General features: G+C 39.4%; 1 protein-coding gene across 6 annotated transcripts in view; it reads right to left on the bottom strand.

The window, feature by feature from the left end:
- The window catches only part of grin2bb (glutamate receptor, ionotropic, N-methyl D-aspartate 2B, genome duplicate b), a 141,575-nt gene that overhangs the window by 39,109 nt on the left and 78,268 nt on the right, over positions 1-24,198 (bottom strand). For all 6 annotated transcript variants that reach the window (XM_015040345.1, XM_015040343.1, XM_015040340.1 and 3 more), the window contains 3 exons: positions 15,831-15,974; positions 12,539-12,809; positions 10,394-10,586 (listed from right to left, as the gene is read on the bottom strand). In XM_015040345.1, the coding sequence (XP_014895831.1) occupies positions 10,394-10,586; positions 12,539-12,809; positions 15,831-15,974 (608 nt within the window). The remainder of the gene's footprint in view (positions 1-10,393; positions 10,587-12,538; positions 12,810-15,830; positions 15,975-24,198) is intronic.

Here is a 24,198-nt window from a genome sequence, read left to right on the forward strand (position 1 = left end):
AAGACAATTAGTCTATTCACAGCTAAATCCAGAGAACAGATGAGGCTGAAATCTGCCCAAGATTTTATCACAAGTACATCCCACTAAAACAGTCAGCGCCTCTATCCATTGTGTCTTTGATTTTATTTATAGAGCAATTCGCCCTCTTTAACATACACACGCGCGCACACACACACACACACACACACACACACACACACACACACACACACACACACACACACACACACACACCCGAGCAGGCTAAATGCTCCGAGCGAGTCAATAATACGACCCAAGCCTCCATGAAATGCCTACTGCTGCATGCAGGCTGGCTAGCAACATTCCAAGAGCTGTAATGCGTGTGTAACATGGGATTAGCCTCCTAGGAATAATCTCAGTTTTGAATAGGCGACAGAGAAGATCAGGGCGGGTGTGGGTGGAGGATCCGGAGGTCCAACCTGTTGCGGCTGCAGCTACGAGCGTGGACAGTGAAACGGCACGCATGTGCGGGTGGGGGACCAAAAACCTCAACATGGGGACACGAGGAGGTCCTAAACGCCGTATAATGTCATTTAACATGTTGCCATGGCACCCACAACCACAGCAATTTTTATGCAATCAGCTGTGTTGCTATGGGAACAGTAATCTCATCCAAGAAAGGGAGACGGAAAGAGAAAGAGAGAGCAAAGGGAGTTTTTTTTTTCTTCTCAATTCCAAACCTGAGCGTTTACCAACTTCCACTTGCTCTTCCACTCTCAGATCAATCTGAACATCTAACCCACGAGCGCCTCCCCCCAATCGCACATCAATACGGCTCATTTGGCCATGCATTGACCTGTGCCTTTACAAAGGCCGATACAAGCTGCGAATGTACAGTGCACGGCGCTGCTCTGTTTGTCGTTTTGTAGCCTTCTACCCCCGACGTAGCATTTATGTGCCGTTTGATCCTCCACATGTCGGAGCTCCCCTCTGACTCTAGTGGAAAGAGAGTAAATGTGGAAACAACTGGGATGAGCCGCTAATAGAACCTCATGCGGCTTCATCACAGCTATACGCTGCGCCTTGCTTGCCAACTGCTCCCCTTCTAATCATAGCTGCGATGGGATTTTTATTTCTTAGTTGCAGACATAATGAATCATCAGTCGCATGCACATGATTCTCCTTTGCTACACTTTCTTCTTTTCGTAGCTTTTGAAGTGCCCTTTCTTAAATTGGTTCTTATATATCAAAGCGGAGCTGAGCGGGATCACAAACTCTGTCACTGCAATGCAGTAATGTAAAAATACACTTTATGTCTTCTCCGTTGCGTGTGGACATGTACACACACACACACACACACACACTGGCATACTGTATCTATCGGCTTTGGATGTATGACTCACAGTTTCCAGAAGATCAACCTATGAAAAGACGTGTTTAAGAGAGGAAATAGGTGCTTCATTTGAAAATGTCTGCTTCACAGAAGCTGCAGAAAGACTCTGTAAAAGGCCAAACTGAATAGAAAAACCAGCAAATAGCAGGTTTAGTGGGTGAAATATTCAGTTAACTGTTGGCGTTTGATCAAAATACAAGAGCTCCTCTTCAGAAAGGAATATATTGTATACAGAGAACAGCTACATTGATTTCAGACATTTATAGCCCGGGGTTTCAAGGATGTACTCATCTGGGCTACTGTCTTACTCACAAAACGTACTTAATTTACACATAAAAATTACAACAGGTGGGCACGCTTATTTGTGTCCTTTATACAAATATGCTACAAGATCTGGAGGACTTGTCCACACGCAGACAGAGTTAGGAAGTAATTTTTAAATTAAACAACTCAATAGATGATTATGTTTTCAAAATTTTCAATATATCTACCGAGTACTGACAAGTTTTGCTCTCATTATTCCTATTCTTATGCAATAAATCAAGAGGTTTGAGGACGGTTGTGCACTCCTGAGATCTGCTCGTAATGCAGTGCAGACCATGTGAAACTATCGGTGCATTTAAATACCGATGCATCGACAGTAAGAGAATTTGCAACGAGTCTAAAGCCAGGAACACATTGCATGACTTTCACAGTCATCACAGATTTTGAAAAGACTAGATGTTCACGCTAACAGACTGGTTTTTTGTGTCCTGACCGAAAGATGGGGGATCACAGGCTTAATATCTTCACACGTCGAAGGATCACAGATGAGATTTTTCAGGCTAACTAAAGCCAACAGTGTGCTCTATATTTACAGCCAACCATATTTAGATCATGTTAAAGAATATTACACGGAAAAAAAAAATAAAAAAATAAAAATAAAAATTTTAAATCCGACCTAAAGAATAAAAAGTGAAATCACCACAACTGACACCCTTCTGTGCTGATTTCCATAGGATGGAAAATGAACACAAATTTAGGATTATTATATTTAATAGAAATACAAAAAATGAGTCATTTAACCACATTTATCGCAAAACTAATATATGCGCATAGCATTAAAAAATTAAAATGAGTACATAAAAATGTACAGCTGTGAAAAAAGTGGGGAGACCAATGCATGTGTTTATAGTGCAGAAAAAACAACTAATATATTTGTAATTTACTGTATTTCAAAATATATTGAAATAATATATTTTGCTTGCTCACTTATGGTATAAAGCAATGTGAGGCTCTTAATCATGACTGGTAGGATCTCTTCTGCCACTGCACGGCACCCTGCTGAATTTTAAAAGCAGTTGCACTCCCATTCTAAACTCCAACATAATTTTATTGCTTATTTATTGAGTCATTCGTAGCTTGAGGCTCAGCGCTGGCACCACACACATACAGAGTGAGAATGACGAGGACTCCACACAGGAAAGATGTAAGACACTGAGCCTCTTTGAGCTGCAGCCTTTAATAAGTGAGTCCACAGGAGCTGCATGTGATCTAGGCCCATGAGGACCCCCGTAGAGCGGGACACATCAGACAGCTACCTGTGGAGCCTGAGTAGAGCGAGCCTGCATCAGAGCACGCTCTTATTTTGGATGTGAACATGAGAGTCGGGGACAATGACCTTCTGAAAAAGCGCAGGTAACTAATTTGTGCTTTATTTAGGCTGCTTTCAAACTGAGAAGCCATACTTTTTATATGTCGTCCTATAGTCAAAGTAAGTGAAAAAAAAAAATAAAAATCATGCAGCTTCACACTTTGTCCTGTTACAACACAAACTGCAATGAACTTTATTAGGATGTCATGTGAGCACAACGTAGGACAATTGTGAAGTGGAACAACTGCTCACCATGTCATCGAAGCGACGTTTTGATCGCATTCTGTTCATCTATTTGTTTTATACGGCTTTTTTATAGGAAACCACAGCAAAATGCTACTTTGTGTAGGTCTGTGAGACACAATACCAATAAAATACACTGATGTTAGAGAGTGTAATGTGACAAAATGTCTAGTAGTTCAAAGGGTGAACGACAAGACTAAAAACGATACAGTTTTTATTTCCCTACCTACATTGGTAAGCATATTGTTGCATGCGATATGCATAAAAATGCTTGCAGCGTCCGTAGAACTATGTTTTAGCTGTGAATATACAATAGTAAAAGAGATTATCCAGGGTGTTATTTTCTCTAAAAGCTTTGACAGATTATAAAGTAAAAATATTGACAAAAGGTCAGATAGTATATGACAATATTCTAAGGAAAATTACACTAAACAAAACTCCAAGAGTTGTCATTTATGACATCTTATGGTTGAAGATTTGATTACAGAGGATATGCTGATATGACGTAGGAAATATGATCCGCTCTCTTGCCTAATCAATACATTTAATTAGCCCTCACTGGACTGAAGAGGCGATATACAAAAGGGAAATGCTAATAAAATATTAGACACTTTTTAAACTGAGATGCTAAAACCTTGAGCCAGGGCCCTGAAAGCCCTGATGGGATCAAGACTGGAGAGGAGGAGAGTAATCTCTGTCTATTTTTATCAAGCCACAGGCTACAAGGAGATCAGGGCTTCACTTTGAATTTTTTTTAAAGAAAAAAATATATATCTGATTTAAACTCCTAAATATATCCATCCCAGTTACCTGCAGTAGCTCCTTGACTGCATACTAACTCCATTTCAAAGTTGTCTATATCTTGCTGAATCAAAGCGGTGAGGTATAATTACACTTCCATCACAGTGTCGGACTGAGCTTCAAGCAACGACAGCTCTTATTATCTGGTCTCAACTCTGACATTAACATTCACTTTGAGGGGAAATGTCAGAAAGGTTCAAAAGGGTATTTATCGCATTAATGTTATCCAGCAGCTCAAACAACCGTCTCGGTTTAGCAGAAAGCTGTTGTTAACCTAAGTGGTTCCAGATTGTGTCCTTGGGGATGGTAAGTGGGGTAACTCAGGTTAATTAGGCAGGAGGAATTAAGAAAACAGTCTCTCTAATTCTGGATGAATTCCTTTGCCTTGTGACTGATTGCATTCTGTGTTTGTTAAACTGAGTAAAAGGTGTATCGGGTATGTCTTTGATCTGAAAGATGAATTACCAGGACGTCCAGTGCCGAGCAAATGAATTCACACCTTTCCACGTTTTGCCACAGCACACAGAAAAACTTCAGCGTGTTTTATCTTAATCAAAATGTGACAGACCAACAGAAAATGATGCATCATCGGGAAGTATGCAGAATAAATGGTTCTCAAGCTTTTAGCAAACAAAACTTTGAAAACTGGTGTGCGTTTACGTTTAAACCCCTTTACTCTGATGCCCTTGAATAAAATGAGATGAATCTACTTGTCTTGAGGAGTCCCATAGCTTAACTTAATGTCACTGTGAAAGCAGCAGAGATTAGTTGATTAACTTTAGTGAGCATCAGCAAACGTGTGTAGAAACGCATTTCATTTTCTACTGAAACATCCCCACTGTGAAACATGGTGGTGGCAGCATCATGCTAAAGAGGCAGACGTTCTCCATTTAGTCAGTAGGCCCATCATCCATTTTTATTATCTCTAATGAAAAACATGTTGCTTTTTATCATCCCATATTCTGTAACTTTAATCTGACACATTTATTCAAATAACACATTTATTCAAATAATAAAAGAAAGGAAAATGACAATTGTCCTTTCTTTCTTCATAATAAAATATAAAGTTCAAGTTTGGAGCACCTTGTTCATGATTCCACTAAACATATAGTTTTCAGTCTCAGTTGGACTTTCCTGGTTAAATGAAGGTAAAATCGAGAAATAAATATCTGCACATATATACTTTATTTTTTTTTATCAATCCCACATATGGGCATAGAAAAGCAGTAGCAGGGTGAAACAGTGCTGTACATGTAAAACGTTAATTCTTATTCCTTAATGAGAGATCCTGTTGTGCATCTATGACATTTAAGAGTAAATCCTCCACAGCAATTACACTGCAAAAGGAGAGAAACATGCTTCATGTTAAAATTTATCCTCAGAGAAACACAAATTACTCTCTATTTAATGCATTAAATAAAACAAATGACTTCATGTGCTCCATGTGATTAAAACACATTTTCTGTGAACTCGGACAGCCATATGACTGTCCTACTAAATATTGGGGTAAAAAAATCCGACTGGTAAATGAAAAAAAAATAAAAATCTAATACAACTAGAGGAAAATAGAAAACTGCTTAGGGAAAAGCAGTGCTTCTATTGATAGCCTGACTAAATACACTTCCAAAAGAGATTCTTGGAGGAGATATAGGAGCTCTTGATACACAGAAGCACACTGAAATGGCTTGTGCGCCTTGTAATAAGAAGCAAATTTATAAGACAGACACTTTCATTGTGCCATTAAGAAATGCAATAATGTTTCCTTCCTGCTGCAGGAAAACACTACTTTAAAGGTAAAATTAGATGGGGGAAAAACACTTGTGCAGCGTCTGCAAAGGAAACACAAAGATTATGTGATTAACTAGGTTTTATTTTAAAACTGGCTTTAAAATCAGCTGCCAAATACGCAGATGTGTAAGTACAATGAAAAACAGCAGATTGCAGGAGCATTCACGCTCCCTCAGTTCTTCCAGATTTATTTACATTTTGACTATTTTATAAGAATTTTACGAGATAGACGAACACAATGTAGTGTTCGTCTATCTCATAACTGTGAAATGGAAAGACGATAATACATGGTTTTCAAAACAATGTGCCGTACATCTATACGTACCCTCGTTTCATTCATGAATTTGTTGAACCACCTTCCTTTTAAGCCTCCAAATTCAAATCGTCTGAAGTGTACCTCTGCACTTTTTACCCGTTCTTAATTTACAAGTTTCACCACAGATTCTTAAAAAGATCTATGCATAGACTTTGACTGGGCCATTGTAACACAAGAACACTTTAATCCAAGCTATCTCATCCTAGTAGATGAATCATGTTTAGGTGGTATAATTTTAAATATTTTTCATGTGTTTTTTTTTTTTTTCATTATTATTATTTTGGTATCGACTTCTCTACTTGGTTTGTTTTTGTCTTTCTCACTTTTTAGCTTTTCAGATTATGCTGTTACTTGAAACTATTTCAGAGTTGAGGTCCAGATTGAGATTACAACAGATCAATCAGGACTCTACGGAAGGCTTGTAGTTTTTCCTGTATCCGATAAAAGAAAATACATGATGCTGCCAACGCCACGAGTTCAGGGCGATCTGAACAGAAACCGAATTTTGCTCTGTGAGAAGTTAAAAACGTAAAAACCAAACCTTGCTTTGAACTTGTCCACAGCTTTGTGTCTGACCTTTCTGCTGCGTTCTCTGGTTTCCGTGATGTTTGTTCCTTAACGTTCTCTAACAAACAGAACAATTAGATTCATATTTGCCTAAAATACAACTCCAGCTAACACAACTCGGACTACATATTCCCGTTATCTCCTTATTCCTGTTCTGTCTGACAGGAAACGATGGATGGCCTCTAGAGACCCGTTTGCCCATTGCTTATTTTTGTTGTAATTTCTGTTGAGTATATACTTATTTATGCATATTTTTATGAGTGTAAGTGCCCCATAAGGTCAACAGCCTCTAAACAAATTGGAAACTCTGACTCACTTGGGTCCTCCCTCTCTGTCCGTCAGCGCTGACAGGATGTCTCGCTAATGCAGCGTGCAGCCCATGGTGGCCTGTAGCCATACAGGACCTTGCAGAGACATATGGCCTTATTATTGCTTTTGTCTCTGGAGGCGGGGGTCCAGGGGAGGGAAGGGGTGAAATTAAGTGTGTGTGCAGCACAGGTGTCTTGTGTGTGTGAGTGTGTTTGTAAGAGCCTTGCTATCCCCTAGAGTCGGCATCAAGATCCACCGATTCACATTCTCTACCTTCACTCAGCAGAGAGGAGGAAAATGGAATGGCTAGTTAGAGAACACACACACACTGTTCTCACGTCAACACAGACACACAAACAGCGCGCTGCATCCCAGGTGTGTGCCTGAAGGATGATTGAGAGCCAACCCTGTGTCTGAAAGTGTCCCTCGGGGACTGAAATATTCATAGCTGTGGTCCCATTGTTGTCTCAGTGCTGTTGGTGGCTGAATCCTAAATGGCATACATAAGTGCTCCTGATATTACGTGCAGAAACGAGGGCAAAAGTTGCAGTAATACATCAACCTTCACTTGTATATTACCGCTGCTGTGGCAGAGGAGGTTGCATAATTTCCCTATCTGCTTCCATTCCTCAAACCGAACCTGACAGGGAAACAACAAAAAAATTGGGGGGAAACAAAATGAAAATCATAAGATGATAACTGATGTGGACTAAAACATTAGTTTTGTAACAAAGATTTGTATCCAGCAGTTCTTGACATTTTCTTCTGTTAAGCACGAAGACATACCCTGCAGGGGGCCTTGCAGAATATTCATACCCCATTAATATTCCATATTTTGACCTGTTGCCATAAACTTTCATGTATTTTGTTGAGATTTTCAAAGTAGACCAACACACAGCAGCCTGGCCGTTGCCAGCTTCACTCGATTCTCATTTCTCTTCAGTGCTCCGTCTAGGATTTCTCCTGGTGAAATTCTCCAGCAGAATTTTGTACTTTTCAATCAGCCAACAAAAGGAGAAGTTGTGTTAGGAAAAGTTGTTCATTTTAGAATTGTAGTCTGCCTGTAGTTTGACAACCGCAGAGAACGAAGTGAACGAAGGCGTTCAGTCTGCGTTGCTCACGCTTCCAAATATTGAGCAATTAAACTCGGAGCAAGAGGAATGTTTAAGACATTTTATTGCTGCTGCTCTCATTAACAACTATCTCATGTGGCAATTTTCAGTAAGCTTCATAGAGTAGCTTCCTTCACAACTGAGCTGGCACATTACATTACGTGCAACGTGATTGGTTAAAATCAGACCCAAGCTGTATTGTTCTCTCACCTAAGATAGTTTTTTTATCTTCTACCCAACAATATTTATGACCTGCCTGCTATTCTTCCCAGTATCTAAATTTTGTTTAGTGGCATCAGAGAAAAACGAGCCAAAGTGAACACATTTTTGAGTCGGTGTTGTTTAAAGCACCAAATCCAGCATGTGAGTCTAAGAGAGTATTTACACATTCTCTGAGTTGTTCTTTGCCTCTTTTTTCATTAATCTGGTTGTCCTCGGGCAGTCAATTAGCTGTGAAATCTCTGATCAATTTGAACAGTAAAAGCATGCCCTATGAAGTTAAATGAGGATTAATTATTGAATATGAATTCCCTTTCTTGCAACGTAATGTGCCAAAAAGCACAACAAGGAGGTTCAGAGGAACAGGAAGAGAAGGATGTTTTCATTTAAAGATCCCTGTGGGTTAGGATAAAGATAAGAGGAGATCACATTATAACCTGTGTTTGCTGTTTCAAGTTGGAATTTATTTCCACAGCCAGTAAAAAACTAAAAACTAAAGCAATGATCTGCAGCCAGGGAGCCAAAACGATCAGCACCAATATAGAAATAAATCAGAGCCGTTTGTGGGAGTGCATACATCCAACAAGTCTGAATTGATGTAATTCCTGATCCACATCTGCATCAAAAACATAAGGGTGAACTGAGTCATGCTCCACGTCTGGTAAAGTTTCGGTACTTTCTTTCCCACCAACGCCTGCACATAACCAAGAAAAACAACCAAAGACCCGCCTAACATTGCTGAACAAACCAATAAATATCAAAACGTCTGAACAAAACAACTTGGAGGTCAGTGCTTTCATAAAGTCAAAATTGTACAATTATTGTCCGTGATGAATTCTTTGATGTGACTTAGTGATTCCAAAATTCAGTCTAGCAGTAAGCAATAAGTATTAGGAAGGATCTTAATCCAGGTCAAGGATCTTCTTGTGTCTTCATTAGCAGCCCCTATGATCCTCTGCCTCAGCACAGGTGGATTTATTTTTAGTCCAGCACTTGATTGTTTTGTCCCCATCCTGTCAGGATCTTGAAATATGAAATTATTGTTTTCCTTCATCCAACCTTGCGCATCTCAACAGCCCTGAAATACTCAAAGACACAAAAGGTCTTTTTGCCTTTGCCATTTAATCCTTTTGGGACTAAGACTTTAAATGTTTTAAATCTGGATATTTTTGCTTCTTTAAGGTGTCTTGATTATGTGAATGCTGGACAGAAAGTCACGTGAAGGCCACATTTATGTGAAGATTCAGAATTTTTGAGGCTAATGGATATAAAAAAAAGTTTAACAGAGAGTTTCCGTTTCAAACAGTTTTCAATTGATTACCTCCTTCATTTGTTTGGCCTCCTTATTTACTTACAACCTGCTAGTAAATATCCTGCAGCACCAAATGCAAATGCTTGCAAGTTCTTTCCTGCACTCATGATTTTGATCAGTAGTGGATTGGCAGATAGAAGTGATACATCCCTACTGGATTTTGGGTTGGATAATATTGAATTCAGGTTTTATTTTTAAAAGAACTATCTATTTTTGATAAGAATATTCAACACATTTTTTTAAAAATCTGGTTATAATATGTTGTTATATTATTTTGTTATACACAAAACGAGACTCACTTTTGAGACTCCAACTCGAGTCACATTTACGTTGCAAAAATGAAAACTCAAATTCTACTTGTGCCCCGAAGACTTGAGACTTTACCTGAACGCCAGGTAAAGTCTCAAGTCTTATTAACAGACTTGACACTGTTAATAAGACTTGCTTTCTTGTTTACAAGTCCAAATTATCAACTTTCTGCTCAAACAACCTCAACTTTGTTTACCAGAAAAAGGTAATGATTACTGATTATTATGTATTGTTCTTTAGTGACAAAATTCAGTGGCTCTAAAGACAATTTTGGGAAACTCCCACTTAGACATGCAAAGTGTAATTATATTTGGTTTGTAAAAGGTGAAATAAAGGGACCCTGGTAGATGAAGCTAGTAGAACGGGTCATTAGGAGGAAGGCCATGTTTGTTTATGCACATCCTCCATTTCCCCCCCAGCACTGACTCACTTCAAGATTTCCTTGGAGTGGCCGATGCTGGAGCCCTTTTTGTCAGGCGTCCCGAGGCAGCTGGACTTCTGCAGGGTCTGTTTCCCTCGGTCCAACATCATGGTTGAGGTTGCCGTGGCGATGACAGCCACTGCGTCACGTACTCTGGCCTCGATGTTGTAGTCCCATTCGTCATATGAGACAGAGATGAGCCCTAAGAGAGAGAAAAAGCACGAGAGATGAGGTGAGAAAAAGGCAAGATTGAAGAAAAAGGAAACAAAAGAGAAAGTGAGGGGGAAGAGACAGAACAGTGAGGAGACAGGATGCAGAAAATAGCAGGCAGAGAGCTGTTAAAAATTCCCGGAGGGTGAAGGCTTCCATGAAAAAAAAAAAAAAAAAAAAAAACTACGCATTTTGCTAGAGAAGCAAAACTAATAGTGAAAATATAAATCAAATTCTTAGCACAATATCGAAGAGATCACTCTCAATCAAGTATAGTACACTTAAAAAAAGACTATTGGTTAAAAATAGAAAGAGATAGCTGAATTGGAACATCAGTCTAGACTGTGAACCCCCCCTTTCCAAACGCTCACTTTGTTGCTCTTGGCTTTTCAAGCATGAGAAACTGCTTGCTATCAAATGTCGACATCCATTTCTTACACCCAAACAATTTTTCAGGTCATTTTTTTTTTCTCCCACCGCTGGTTTGGATTATGTCTTCTTTTTTATAACCTGTAATGTAAATGCATCAGAAAATTGCAAATCTGCATTATTTTTTTTTTGTCACATTTCAGAGTGTCAAAGCAATTTAACAACAACCCTAACCGTTCTTTATTTTCCTTCTGAAACAAATGATAATTTAAAAAAAGGAAATTCAGATAAGCTCTTTGTGGCGAGAGAAGAGATGTTCACTATAGAGCCACTGTGACAGGGCCTGACGTTTAGGAGAAATAATTAATGTGGGGGGTTCAGATACAGATGGACTGCTGCAAAAGCTGCTGGTTAAACTTAGGACCAACAGACATTTAATTTTTTATTAAAATAACACATGTAAAAATATAAAGTCTAAAACATTTCCCAAACAAAATAACTTTAGATTAATTAAACTCAAAACCCATCTATGCCCCACAGTGACTACCAGTGTAGTGCAAATACTCGTGGAGAACATTTGCACATGCAAAACAGCCCATCTGTCACCTAACTTTATTTTTATACTGATTTTTGGGACACATACTTCTGTTATTATAGCTAATCTTGGAAGCAAATGCATTGTCTTAGCAAAGTATGTTTAGCCGCTTTAACTTTTTAACATTTGGTCACGGTACGACCCCAGACTTTATATACTGCATTGGGATTTTATGTGACAGACAAACACCAACATGATTGTGTTTGTCATGTTTTTCATTATTTTTTTTACAAAATAAATAAAACAAATTGTGGTTAACATTCAGTCAATCTGATACTCTTAAAGAAGATTCGGTATAACCAACTTCCTTAAGAGTTAAACGGAGTCCCCCTGCGTTCAATCCAGTCCCACAATAAATTCATCTGTGAAGCTTTCGGAGGTTTGTTAAGAAGATCAATTTATTCCACTATCTAAAAACAGAAAAATGTTAACCTACCCAACCATGTCTGTCAATATAAACTGATCAGAGAGATATAATCAGAGAAATAGTAAAAACAGCCATGGTAACTCTGGAGGAGCTGCAAAGATGCACATCTCAGGCAATGACAATATATCGATAAGTCAATTATTATTACACATGTTTGGCTTTTATGGAAGTGCCAACTAAAAAGGAATTCTCTGAAAGCCATAACGAGTCCTACTTACAGTTACCGACAAGTCATGTAGAGGAAGAAAGTCAGATGTGACCAAATATGAAACATCAAACTTGGTGGAAATCTAACTCTGCACATCACCCTGAACATACCACCCCCACTAAGGTGGTGGCAGAATCTTGCTGTGGGGATGGATTTCTACACTAGGGACAGGAAACTTAAAAAGGACCTCACAATTAACTCTCTATATAGCACTACCTTCATAGCAGTGTTATAAGTTGCTGGTTGCAACATAAAAAATGACTCCTGACTGCATTCTGCTGCATATGTTGCATTCCTAGAGTCTAATTGCATGGCACTGATATGAATTAATAGTTCTTTGCATACCTATAGGGAAGACAGATGGAACGTGGTCTGCATCACCAGCCACCAGCGAAGGTACGATCCAGGTGTAGCCATAACCTGTCAGGCCTACGGAGTGGGCCACTTCAAAAATGGTGGTCGCTTCCTCCTTGGTGCAGTAGAGCAGGATGACTGGACTCTGCAGCTTCTTCATCTGATTCTGGATCTTGGAGTCTCCGTCGTCCACAGACATGTCCAGTATGATGACTTCTTCAAGCTCCCAGCCCACAAAGCTGTTCTCAATTGTGCTGCGTACCTGGTTGGAAAAGGAAGAGGTGAGCTGAGGAAGTGTCGGGTGAACGCAGGCGATGGAGTGTGGAGATGCATCCTCCCAATTCAGCTCCCAGGTTGCTACACAACTACTCTGTACACGCCCCTGGAGAGTTGGAAAGAGCGTTCAATTTTCTGTTTTAACAAAACTAAAATAAGACAATCTGTTTCCCATAAGCTTTAGGCAGGAAAGGAGCTGTGCTGGAGGCACTGTGGTACACCAGTAGCACAAAACCACATGAAGATGGAGGTGCTGTGACACTAAAAGTAATTCACTGTCTTTCTGTTTGCACTTACTCCTGAATTTTTAATCAAAATAAAGCATACGGATGAAAATAACATGTTTTTGGAGTCCTATTTTTAGGAGCAACCCAGAGAAATGCTGACTGAGTTATTTAAATGTAGTATTTTTTGCTAGTTTGCACGTTTTTGTTTACAAAAGTCCTGTCAGTTTTCCCTGTTTTCCCCAAACTGAGACTATGATTGTATCTTTTGTTGAAAGGCAAATTTGTTTAGATAGACTTCAGTTGTTCTATTTATTTATTTGGGGTATTTAAAATGTCTCCCAGTTCCAAAGTAAAGTGTTCTTTAGAAATTAAAGTTTACTGATTTTGAGAGGGTGTACTTACGGTATAATGCCATCATTATTATTATTATGTTACTTGAAAACTCTCAAAAAGGCAGTGTTCTTGATTATCTGAAAATAAGGCAAACAGTAAGGGAAAATGTTGGATGCACAAAATTAATTACAACGTATTTATCTTTAAATTTCCATTTTTTCCTGATTTTGTTTTAATTTTACAGTAAACAGAATCACAGATATGTCCTCAAATTAACGTAGCTAAAGGCAGACAGAGTGTTTTGAACAAAGGCTGACTCGTATGCTGCTCATTACAATCCAGTCAAAGTTGTAGTACATCACATGCCTTTCTTTTTATGAAGCGAACAAGCACAACCTTTTTCAGTTTTTTTTTTGTTCTACAATTATTTACATCGACAGAAATCTGATTTTGTTCCTTTCGTAGAAATATATTGCATGTTTATTGTATTAGTGGGAAGCTAAAACTTGAACTTTTCACAGTAAGCTTATTCTTGTGTTTATAGCAAATTTAGTTTTTTTAATAAAATGTCCTGATCCTTGAACTGATTTTGGTCTGCCTGGCAAAAAGTCAGACACCACTGAGCTACAATATGCTAGGTTTTGAGGCAATCAAACCTTTAGGAAATCCTATTTTCTGTCTTAAACTGGCTCTTTTCATAAGTTAATTTAAAGAAAAATCAACAAATGGTGTCTTTGTGACTGCTGGTAACAAAGAGCCCAAAAATAAATTTTGCCACTGGTTAAAACATTACATGCTCAACAAGGACTGATTACTGGTATGCCAAGTTTTAAAAGGTGTACAAGGTTTAAAACGATTTAAGAGCCAGGTAGTCTCTTGCTCCATACTTTCCTCAAGCTACTGAACTTTTCCTGCATTCACAAGAAAGACGCATAGCTGTAAAAAGTCACATGATGTCATATGGTGGTGGTGGTAGTGGTGAGGAGAGGACGTAGAGACCCAGGTAAGATGAAGATGATGGTGATTTAATGTTAATGTCGAGGTACAGAACAACGGGGAGCACAAAGAACACAGGGAAACAGACTGGTTCACACGACGAGGATCCGACAGGAGACAAAGACAACAGGTGAACTTAAATACACAGGGAGGGTAATCAGGGAATGAGACACACCTGGGAAGTAATCAACGGAGAGGACAGGACAGAGACTCACAGGAAAACAGGACTGAACACAGAAAATCTCAACAATAAACACACAGAAACATGGATCATGACACATTAAATGCATTTTGCTGAAGTGTGCCGAGGCAGGACCGATTACCGGGCTCAAGATTTGCATAGATTTGTTTTAGAATAATCAACACTTTTGAATAAAACAGGTTAGGTAGATCATTTGATATAAGAAAGTCTAATATTACACAGAATACGCTCTTTACAAGTGCTCAATTACTCAGGTTTTTAATCTATATTCTTGCTTAAGGTCATGTATAAAACTTAAAACAAAAAATATGTAGATAACATTATTTTAATTGCAATAGTCAATATGCAATATTGCAGGAACGCTACATAGTAGGACTAGTTATTGCTTTTTTTTAAGCTAAAAGTAATTAGACGACTTGTTTAATTTTTGTGTAAGTCATGTAAAAGTATAATATTTGTACTTTCTGCTGTGATACTATAGGGAAGTCAGACAAGCCCATGCTACTAGGAGTACAAAAGGGTTATTTTGTCTTATTAAAACTATATATTATTGGTACTTGTGTGCATTTAGAAAACCCCATTTTACTCACACAACTATAAAAAAAAACATTTTGTCCAGAGGTGTCCAAACTTTTGCATGCCTCTGAATTAGTAAGTTGATACAAAGTGAATCTGACCATTGTAAAAAAAGCTCATCAGAGGAACACGAGCTTCTTCTTTTATATTCTTATTTTTCCATTTTTAAATGGCTCACTGCTTTAATATTCAAAGCAAAGATGCTTGACACTGCCGCACTATCACTATGAAATTTGATTAGATGACTTTCAGTAACCTTGTCGTGTCTCTCAGATGTTCTAAGTTATTCAGGAGCTCATGCTCTCCCTTTTCATTTTAACTGGTCTGTTCCCTGCCTCAGAGATAAGCAGGCTGAAGCTGCATTCAGAAGGGCATTTTAAGCCTTCGCCATTAAAGCGAAGACAAACGGGAGAGAGCTATCCACTTGGAGCAAACTCTGACAAACTTTATCATTTTGAAATGCTGATAATTAGGGCTTCAAAACCAGCGGATATGTGCCTGGAGACAGATGAGCTTCAGACCATTTCAGTAGCTGAACTCAGTCCTGACAGAACGAATCCCATAAAACGGAAGATAAGAATAAACTTTAAGTGATTTTCCTTGGATTGCAAAAAAGGAAAAGACAACAGTTACTGCTGCAGGATGCCGCCAAAGCGTCTTTTTGTGCGTTTACCTTGTTGATAAAGTCCTGATACCCGGGGTAGTATGTGGTGACGATAGAGAAGATGTACCAGTCATACTCCTCCATAATGTTCAACATGACGGACGCCTGCTGCTCGATGGAGGGGCCAAACTGGAAGAACATGGAGTGGTCGTCCTGGAAACCAGAGACATGGGACCAATCAGCAAACAAGGTCATGAGTCACACAACATGGGAGAGAGCAAGAAGGTTTAGGGCATGGATAATTGTGGAGCATGTCCAGTTCCTGAGAGCCTCAGAAACAAAGGAGGTCTTGCATGACTGAGCTTTTTTCTGTTTGTTCAATGTGAGACAGTTTGACACATTTAGTCATTTAAGGAATATCCTGCTCCACATATCTTGTCAAATATTAAAGTACATAAATTGACATTTACTAAAGTAAACATTTGGTTGATGAAGTATTCTTAACCCTTGAGTTTTTGCCAAGTTACAACCACATACTTCAATGTGTTTTCTTGGAACTTTACGGTATAGACCGACACTGAGCAGTGCAATATTGTAAAGTGATAAGAGAATTGATAAATGCTTTTTAAAATGCTGCGAATAAAAATGGCAAAGTTGGATGTACATGTTTAAGTCACTGCTAGCCTGATATCCCATAGTAAAACCTGGCTCAATCACTTTGTATCGGAAGGAACAGTTTGCCACCACGGCAATGAGCAAATCTCATGATTTTCTAACTAATAACTAGAATGACACTAGCTCAGGTGTGAGATTATGCCCAGTTCACCCTTCAAGAAAAATCCAAAGCAGCACAAATACAAAACTCTCAAGGAAGGAAACCTGTCAAGAGGCCGCAAAAAGACTTGAGACTGGGAAGGAGGATCCTGTTCCAGCAGGAAATCAGCTCCAACCATGAAGCCAGAGAAACAACGCAGATCAAAGCATGCAGATGTGTTAGAATGATTTGGTCAGACAGAGCTAAATTTGAGCCAACAAACGAAGATTGCTGCTATTATGTTCTCCACCCAATCAAAACTGGCAGAAAAAAAAAAAAAAACTGGTGAAGATGAACTATGAAAACTTCAGCTGTAACGGCAGCAGAAGTGATTCTATAAAGCTTAGGTTCGGCTGGGGAATTCAAATGCCACTCTTTTTTTATGTTTTTATTCATTACTAACACCTCCTATGTGCGCCACACAAAACTGGAACAAAGCACACCCATCTTATTTACAGTTGCAATGATAAATATGCACAACTCTTTAACTGTTGTACATTTTTACACAATGTTCAACAGTTTTAACTACGACTATTTTTTTCCAAGACTCTTTATTTGTATTTTCAGGCGTCTGATTCACGGACATCAACCTTTTTTTTAAAAGGTCATTCTCCTTGTGAGACAATGGAAGATGTTTTCTTTTCGCTCGGGGGAGAACATTTGGCTCTAAAATACCATCAAGGACAGGTCAGTAACTCACTTCCAAACAGCCAGGAAACTTGTGGGGATGAAGATGTCCACACTTGTTATTTAGAAATGCAAATAACCAGCGGCGACAAAAGAGACAAGCTGTAATAAGAAACTCATCCTGTCAGTTGTTTCCCAGTTTGTACAGAACAAGACGTACTGCTGAGAGGTGACAAAGACGGAGGGAGGTGTTGGATCGGCTTTTAAATATTGACCTCTGCCTACACACATACTTATAAATCAATCAATCAAGGCAGCAGGGTAGGACTAATGCATTTAGCCCTGCTCTGATGTCAGCCTATATCTTCCCATTCATCCGCCGTTTTCCCACAGGGGAAAGAATGAACGTGTTCCATAGTTTCCGCTTTAATGATATGGTTATATCCTATCATTGTCAAATCACGGTGGAGATACTGGCAGTGTTGGAAATAATTGTCTGAGTAGCGTGTGTATGTGCCGGCCGAACCCTGACACATTATCCAACCTGGCAGCATGGCGGTGCGTACACTCCACTCTGTTAAAGGAGGTAATGAATGCATTCTCACGTTGATTGGCAGCCGGCGCACCGTTCACCCTCTAACTCACACCTGCTTTGAAAAAGTCATACTTGTTTAAGCATTTCCCTCCAGCGGTGCACGTCTGAATGACTCACTGATGAGTGTTATGTGCACCTTATCTCACCCTTTATTATTCAGCCATTCTTTAACCATGTCACAAATCTAGGTTTCCATCTGTTGCCTCCTCGTTCACACGTCTCCCTGGCTACTAGAGAATAAAAAAGGCTGGAGGTGTTGTGATTTTTACTGCCATTGAAAATGATCGGTTTTGCCTAATCAGTCTGAGCAGCCCGATCTGCTAAAGCTTTGAAATCTGTGCCGTCATAAATGTGCTAAAAGTGTGAAGCGCTCCCTGTCTGATCCTAATTCAAATTGTCTAGAGTTTGCCGGATGTTTGAGAGATCACACAGATGGAGATCGTCTCTGAACGTCGCCTTTTAACTCTTGCCATAAATTCTTATTGAGATTTAGGCAATAATGTAATGTGATATGTCTGATCTAGACATATCACATTAGACATATTAGAAGACCATTCCTTCAAAATCTCACAAAATGCCTCATTACGACCCATCCTCACTAAAGCAGGGTTGTAATATCCAGAGATCCAGGCAAAGAGCAGCTTTTTGTTTAGTTCCTTAGCTGGTTTGAATCAGTCTATGTCCTTTGTACTCTCTAATTTACTCAAACAGTATCATTTCCCCTTCAGTGCCATGTCCCCCTGCTTTGTCTTGATCTCACTTTTTCCCTGCGTCTTCTTTCCAAACGTGAGTGATGTACGATGTAATCACTCATGAAATCAAACCTGCCATTCGTCGGCTATTGTGAGGGCACTGCTTTCTAAAATTGCAGCTATTCATTGTCACATTCTGTTTTCTTCTTCACGTCCTAATAACCCTATTTTATGTCATATCTATTATTCACATCGGTGCAAGTTTTTTCCTCTTCCATTTTCATTTGACTCCTCCAACATTGCCCTGTCTTTTTCTCTTTGTCTTCCATTTTTACATAATGGCCTGTGGCTCCATTAATTCGTGTCACAGGGGTGTGAAGGGATGGTTGTTGTAAAGTCTGTGTGCAGCATTTAGTGGAGCTGCCTGCCTCCTCGCTTGCTTGTCTGTTTTTGATATAATATTCCATCAAGAGTCCAGAGGGGAAAAAAAAAAAAAAAGAAGTAATTTGTCTTCACTCTTTGTGTGTATGCCTCTGTCTACTCACAAATTAGCTTTCTGTGAACGGTCAAAAGTTTACCCCACAGATTTTAAGCAGGGTTGAGTTCAAGGCTTTGGGGAGGCTTAATCAATCCCTTCTCCATGCATTGCAAATTAAGTTTCGATGAATGTCCGATTGCAGCTTCCAATTCTGAGAAATCTTTTAGAATTAACGTTAAATAAAGGTTTCACAAATTACAAACTAGGTTTCGAATATTCTACTTTCAGTGTAGAATAATCTAGTCCAGGTCTGAAGAGTCTAAGTATTGATGTTTTTAATCAAGAGCAGATTAAAGATGCTCAAGGTAGTGAAAAAAATAGGTGGACTCGCCCTTTAGCCATTTTCTGAAACGGGAGCTGCAATAAGAAGCTTCGTTTTTTTTTTTGCCAAATGGAAGAATGAAGTGGAACCGTTTCTAAATTCTTCAACATCGGCAGGGTTGAAAACCAACAAAGTTAAATAAGATTCACCATTTCTGATTAAAATTGTGGTCAAAAATGAGGATGTATATTTGTCTGTATATGTATATTTGACCTTGTGTAGATTACAGAAATTTTTTTTAAAAATCAAGACAAATTCAAATAATATGAAAGCCCAAAATAATATTACATCTATTCCAATGATCAGTGTATGAAAAGTTCTGGGTAGAAAAATGTAGTTTTACAGATAAAATATTTCTTCTCTTGCATTTGGAAATTTGATTTCGCTCGCTAAGCAGTCCAAAGTCTCCTTTGATGGATTTTATCATTTCATTATGCACCAAATGTTTTCAGTGGTTGACGGGTTTGAACTGCCAACAAGCCAATTTAACACCCAGAGTCTTTCACGCCCACTTGAAGCCAGCAGAGCAAACAAACTGGTCTGCATGCGGAACAATCTTCATTTTATGAGATGGCATTTTTGAAACACATCTGAGCACTATTCCAAGTTTCCAGAGTAGAGCTGATCAATCCATTTATGTAAAAACTGCTTTTCCATCCAGTTTTTCCTCCCACAACGATTGGTGTCCAGACTGGCTATCTGGAAGTTCCAACATCAACATGCGTGATAGGATAGGATAATAGACTTCCTGCCAGATTGCTCCAGGAGAATCAGACTGGATCCCGACGCCTCAACTGCTCTCAGACCGAACACCGGGACACCACAGGGTTGTGTGTTCAGCCTCGTTGAGAAAATAAATTTAAAATAAGCTAGTTTTAAAACTTAACATGTCTTGATTTAAATGGCCTAAATTGTGGTTTTGAAATTAGTAATGTATTCTGGCCTATTGACCTTTATGTTACCTGTAGTTCCAGCAGATGGTTTGCTAGGATCGTTTGAACTGCCTTTTGTCTGTGTGGGAAAACAATACAGGAGAAGTTCTAGCAATTCACATTCATCTGTGAAAGGCCATAAACACGGCAGGGGTTTCTGGCTTGAGAGAGGGTCAGAGATAGCTCCTGGTTGGATGAGCACAGGTACGCCTTATTTGAATAAATTAAATACAAGAGGATAAAACTTTCTACACAGGAGTAACAAATCAGATTTTGCGCTTGCAACTTCTCCAAAGACGTCTTTGCTTTTTGTTTGTCGTTTCCATCTTTTGTCTTTTTCTCTCTCAAGTAAATTCATGTGTTGTTTGTGCTCTGAGGTTTCTGATGTTTTGTGATGTGTTTGTCTGGTGATGGTATGCATCTGTCTTGAATAAATGCTGATTATTGTGACGCTGTTATCTCTGCGTGATCTCAGTCTTTGCGCACAGCATTTTTCTGAACCCGGGCATAGAGAGGATATAACGAGTCAAAAGGTTTTTAAAGTTCAAGAATTTTTCCTCTCTTAACAGCCTCTACACACATGACTGTGTCGCCACTCCTCACAACAAAACAAACAACAAGATCGTAAAGTTTCTGGATGGCTCAATAATAGTCAGCTTAATCTTGAGCAAGAAGAGAGAGAGCGGGTTTCAGAGTGTGCATACTCAATAACCTGCTCCTCAAAACCACAAAAACAAAGGCCATTGTTATTGACTGCAGGAAGAGCAAAAGAGGCATCCAGTCACTCATAATCGATGGTGGCCTTTGTGGAGAAAGTACCCGTGTTCGGGTTTCTGGACATCGAGCTGGAGTGCCATTCAAGGAGCTGCTGAATGAGGCTCAGCAGAGAATGTGTTTACTGAAGATCCTTGGAAATACATTGTTCCACAAAACCTGCTGCCTTCCCATCACTGTTGCAGAAGCCACGCTCATGTATTAAATGTGTGTCGAACGGCCTCTGCACTTCTTCAGAGAAGAAAAGCGCTCAACGGGGCTGCCAGAGAAAATAATTAGTCATTTTATTTATTAAAGAATGTTGGTGCACTGGGTTGGCTTTTGTTTATGCCTTTAACCTGCATGCATTAAAGAAAGTCCTTAAAGACGAGCACTGTGGTAGGGAGACATGCGGCTAGAGGAGAGCTAAAAATAAACTTCGATGGCGTTCAGTCAGCTTTCACAGTGGGGACTTGATTTGTAAACTGAGCTTTTTTAAAAGATTCATAGACTAATCTAATTAGCTAATGACGCTGAAAGACCAAGCTGCTGTGTTTGATTACATCTGTCTGCATCAGATGTGACTGACATCAAAATCCCACATTAGCAGTTTGTTTTCGCTGGAAAAATTAATATTAATCATGCTCCATTAAATAAAACCTGAATGAATATACACATCTGCAGGTCACGCCATGCTCTGCACAGTGTTTGAGTTTTATGGTTCTTTTTTTTTTTTTTTTCATTTCTTGAGACAAAAACCCATTTCCAGCCAGTTAAATGATCCAGCGATCATTCACAAAAATAGTCAAGTTTTCTTGTGAAGACTGACAACGCTCATTAAGATTTAAACGTGGGAGTTCCACAAGGTTGGATTTTAGGTCTCATGTTTATTAGGGAAGCACACATTGGGAGCCTTTAGCAGTTGTTGCCTTTAAGACACATCAGGCATGCCACACTAGAGGGTGAGGATAAATTACAGGAATCCAGCCTGAAATCCAGCTTTATCAAAAGTATCAATGCTTCAAATGTGAGTTGTTCAATAGAAGATAATAGTACAAGTCATTACGTGACCATTTACATGATGGCCATTTTCGTGATGTCATCAAGACACTGCAAAAATTTCCAAAGCTATGGTGATGAAGCAGAGCTCCCATGTTGCTACATGACCGAATAATCTACTTAATGCATTTTTGAAATGCAGATAACAAGTCTTGGATGGCAGAATTTTCTTCAGCACAATCAAAACAAATCTTTAATTTCAGTAACTGGCCTTGAAATTCACAGAGAAATTTACAGTACAGTCGCAATCAACCTTTCAGAACAAGTAAACAAACCTTTTCCGAAAAAGTATTCTATAATATGAAGAAAAAACAGGCTTGGACCATTTCTCCCTCGGTCCTAATAAGACCCTAATACATAACATAAATAATTCATAACTTAATTTCATTAATGCAATGCCCTGATCTTACTAAACAGAACGAAGAGTTGCTAAAAAATTTTAAAATCTCATAAAAAGTGTTGAAGGGGACCATAAAGCAAGCTTATCACCACCACAGTTTTACAGTCTCTGCATTGACTACTTGCATGTTTATTATCTATTTTAAAGTACTTTGATTGGTTTTTAAATCCATCAATGGTTATAGTCCAACTTTTGGTAATCTGAGTAGCTTTTACTCTACAAACAGTCCAAACTGCTAATGTGACATCAGGAGAACGCATTTCCTCCAGTTCAGCATTTCATTTTTATTAACCTTTTTTTCTTTAAAGCTGCGAAATTTAAAAAAGGGCCCCAAAAAAAAAAAAAAAAAAAAAACTAAAATTAATGGGATTAGTTCAGCCGCAATAAATTCACTGAAGAACTGCAAAGCATTCAGCTGGAATTCATCTGCGACTTATTTGTCTTTGTTTATTACAGTCAACCTAACAAAAAGATCACAGCAAAAAAGATATAAATATAAAATAAAAATAAAAATAAAACAACTATCTGATTACAAAGATCTTCCCAGCATCTCAGATTCCACTACTCTTTTATCTGTGGCGAGTCAGGGCCAGTTAATTCATTGCTGTCATGTTTCTTTGTATCATTTTCCCCGCTGCCTTTATGCATCTTTTGTTTTCTTGCTGATCGTGAGACACATCAAACATTGCTTTCATGTTTCAGCCTGAGCCCACCATTCTCAAAATAGTTGCACAAACCCTGCAACAGTTGTGTGAATCCCCCTCCCCACAACACACATACACGCACGCACGCACACACACTCCTCAGAGCAGCTGGTGGGAGAGTGAATCACTCGAGGAGCAATATTCAACCTTTGTGCAGATAAGCCACGAGAGCTCTCTAAGTAAAACAAACCTCTGTGTGTCACTCCTGCTCCCTGACGTACTGATCTGCAGCCTAAAGTGCGAGCATGACCTCCAGTTAAGAGGTTAACGCCGGCGCTCTCACTGAACTCACTGGAGATCCCAGCGGATGACAGAAATAACCACATGCTAATGCACGCAGTCATCTGTGTAAATATACACAAAGTTTTCTGTTTTTTCTTCCCTCCTCCCCCCCCCAGATGATCCAGACGGAGCGAGCGTCTTATCCTCTCAGCAGGAGGCATTAGAATGAAACACGCCTGCCAGAGACGAGTCAGGGGCTGCTGCTTGATTTAAACCCATTAGGACAGCGAGTTTTTCCTTCGTTTGTCACAGACACCTCTCAGGGCACGTGATCAGCCCGCCGCAGCCGCCGCAGCTGCTGCATCGGTGTGCAGCGGCGCCGCACGAGAGCTGAGCTGAGCCGAGCCGAGCGATCCTCCAGAGGGAGGGCTGAGAGGATTTGGCAACTCATCTCCATGTCATGCCAAAGAAAGCCTGTCTCCAATTAGATTTGTAGAAGAAGAGCGACATTTCGGCCCAGTGCTCGACAACCCCTGATGGAGAGATGGACTGGGGGTGGGGAGAGGGGGAGATGGAGAGAGGGGGCGGCTGCTAAAGCCGGAGAAAGACTTACTTGAGAAAACAGGCAAGCAACCCTCAGAAGTCACAGAGGCAAGGCTTCACAAACACAAACATAAAAAAAAAAAAAAAAAAAAAAAAAAAAGGGGGGGGGGGGGGGAAAAAAACCCCCCCTCCGGGGGGAGGGCCCACATCTTTCCCCCCCAACCTCGCTTTTTTTC

Source organism: Poecilia latipinna, unplaced genomic scaffold, assembly GCF_001443285.1.
Source record: "Poecilia latipinna isolate Pla-1442-1.1 unplaced genomic scaffold, P_latipinna-1.0 Scaffold505, whole genome shotgun sequence".
Classification (NCBI taxonomy): Eukaryota; Metazoa; Chordata; class Actinopteri; order Cyprinodontiformes; family Poeciliidae; genus Poecilia; species Poecilia latipinna.